General features: G+C 45.8%; 1 protein-coding gene across 1 annotated transcript; it reads right to left on the reverse strand.

Moving 5' to 3' along the window:
- Positions 1–28: 28 nt before the first annotated feature.
- LOC121966376 (unconventional myosin-XVIIIb-like) lies at positions 29–2,712 on the reverse strand (the record flags this gene model as incomplete). Its single annotated transcript, XM_042516479.1, has 5 exons — positions 29–173; positions 1,158–1,221; positions 1,316–1,416; positions 1,497–1,639; positions 2,502–2,712. Coding segments are annotated over 5 exons (664 nt in total), but the record flags the coding sequence as incomplete, so codon positions are not given.
- Positions 2,713–2,795: the final 83 nt, after the last annotated feature.

The raw sequence follows: 2,795 nt of genomic DNA on the forward strand, positions 1-2,795 counted from the left end.
GCGCGTGCTGGTGATGACTCAGTGTTACCTTTACAGGCCCCGGCAGCTCCCAGATGGTAAATACCAGCCAGAACATGCCATATCGCCTTCTGCTCGCCGGCTGAGAAGCTCAGCGTTTCCATGGCAGTCAGCAGCTTGGTGAAGGCGACGGACGCACGCTGTTTCTCCTCAACCTAACACACACACACACACACACACAGACAGAGAGACAGTCAGAGACACAGAGTGATGGTGTGTCTCTGAATTCAGCCACTTAATAAGGTGGAAGAAGAGCTGAGTCACATCTCATCTCCCATCACAGCCTGAGTCTCTCTTCAAGATGGCTCTCTTCACTGCATCACTTCACCTCTTCAAAAAACCTCTTTGGGCTCAGTTTTCTATTTTTATTCCCCCCGAGAGCTTCACCCTCACACGATGAGCACTGCGGTCCCAGCAAAACATCGTAAACACGCAGCCGAACCTCTTGTTGCAGATTTATGCTGATGTAGAGATGTTTTTTAAAGTTGCGCTCGCTGTGAAGAAGAGTGTCGGCTGAAATATGTTTCCTGTCTGCAGAGGTGAGATCACGTCGTTATTTTGCAGGCTGCAAGTTAGTTTCAACGTCACAATTTTGGGTTTTAAGTCCTATAGTAAATAAGTTGTATTTCATATCAGAGCACTGTTGCATTTTCATGACAGGGGTCGACAGATTATCTGCTTGGCCGATTATTGGGGACAATATTTGGCATTTTGCCGATGATCTGTATGGGCATTTTATTTTAATGACTGTGAGTGCATCACAATATCTACTTTAAAGTTATGAACTTCTAATAAATTAGAATTAATCAAAGATTGGACGCTGGCTTTGGAGAAAGGGTCCCACTCACACAAAGGGACTCCCAGAGAGGGCAGTTTCTCCCTTTGTATGTTTTATAAACTAAATTGCTCCGGAGCGTAATTGGGTGAAAATAAAGCTGACAGTTGTCAAATTTCAAAATTAAAACCTGAATCAATCATCACCACTAAAAACTAGAGCTGTCAAGAGATTAAAAAATGAAACTGAAATCAAATTTTGCTGTGAAAGCATTTTAAAAAAATCTAATACACATTTATAAGCACAAAATCCACCCATTTATGAAGTCGTTCAGCTCCTGCATCGTCAGCAGCACGTCCTTTACCTTTGTGGGATGAACGATCCCAAACGAGTTGTTCTCAGGGAGCTGGTGAAGCTGCAGCTCTGTCCTGGTGAAGAAAATATTCAAAACAATGTCAGAATTGTTGCACATGTTGAGTAAAAACACCAGAATGTGACAAATATTTAACAAACACAGGATACCTCATCTCTGTGCTGAGTCCTGCCAGCATCTGAGCGAAGACCAGGAAGTTACTCTCTCCAGGAGTTTTCTGACACACTTTCCATTTGTCCAGCATCATCGTCTGACGAGAGCAACAGAAGAAGACGTGAGGATGTCTGCATGTAACCGTGTTTGACTCTGTTTAATGTGTGTGTCGTGTACCTGTAGGTGTCCAGCAGCCGCCTGTCCAGCGTGGTTAAAGTCCAGAGAGAAGACCATGGCGAAGCGAGACGAAGCGTCGCTGTGCTGAGAGCTCACGCAGCCAAAAGACCTCAGGATGGTAAACATGGCCTGCACGCGCTCCACTGGGGACGGGACGGAAAAAAGACGAATTAACAAACAGTGCGTTTATATGACGTTAGAAAACGTGGAATCATTGTGTTAATTAGACTAAAACTGGACTTTTAAAATCCATGTAAACATGTTGACAATGAGCTATTCTATCTGACTTTAAGTGGACACGGCGTTCTCCACGTGCTCCTGGTCGCCTTGCCGGTGAGGTGAGGGACATACAACTTGAAAATGTAGTATTGTATATTTTTTTAATAAAAAAAAGTCACAGCCCATCCACCAGCGATGTCCTGCTGTGGACGGGGCCGCAGCAAAACACATTTTAACCAGCTGAAAAACTCAATATCAGTTTAAATGTACACTATATTTGAATATTTTCTCCTCTGTACCTCCCACAGCAGCTGATGGCAGCAGAAAAACTCCCACAGCAGCTGATGGCAGCAGTGGTAGAGCAGCAGCTGATGGCAGCAGTGGTAGAGCAGCAGTGGTAGAGCAGCAGCCAAATCCCCGTCGGTAAGGGCTGTCTGACAGCGAGTTTGCTCAGCAATGTTTGATCATACATACGTGATGCAGGGTTTTGGTTTTTTTTTACCCCAAAGTTATTGTAAAATCACAGCTGTGATTGGCTCTATATCACAGACTGTATAAATAACATAGGTCTATGGAAACTAGCTGAAAGGAGCCATATCTCCACCGGAAAGACTTCATCAATAAACTGATTCTCCCCTGCTGCTTGTATACTGGGACCAGGACAGTAGTCCAGTTGAAAGTCCTAATCGAGCTATCGCAGCTTTACTAAATCATGCACGGAAACGTACTGGGTGAAAAAGCAGAGCACGGATATAAAACTTTCGTCTCTGCAGCTGTCGGACTCACCGCTGATCCTCTCTCTGGTCGTCCCGGCCTGTTTGAGGAGACCCAGTGTGAAGGCCTGACACGTGGTGGTCTTGCCGGTCCCGCTGCGTCCCAGCGCACACACAGTGTGGTCTCTCCTGGTGCCGACCATGGACACGTACACCCGTTTGACCAGAGCAGCCAGAGCAGGAGGAGCGTCCCACGCCGACTCCCCTCGCCGGGACTTTGGAGTCTGACACAGAAGAGGAAAGAATCAATTACGATACCTGGCGGTGAAACGTAGGTTACTAAGTACACTTAATCAATTAGGCAACT

The sequence above is a fragment of the Plectropomus leopardus genome, unplaced genomic scaffold, assembly GCF_008729295.1.
Source record: "Plectropomus leopardus isolate mb unplaced genomic scaffold, YSFRI_Pleo_2.0 unplaced_scaffold24221, whole genome shotgun sequence".
Classification (NCBI taxonomy): domain Eukaryota; kingdom Metazoa; phylum Chordata; class Actinopteri; order Perciformes; family Serranidae; genus Plectropomus; species Plectropomus leopardus.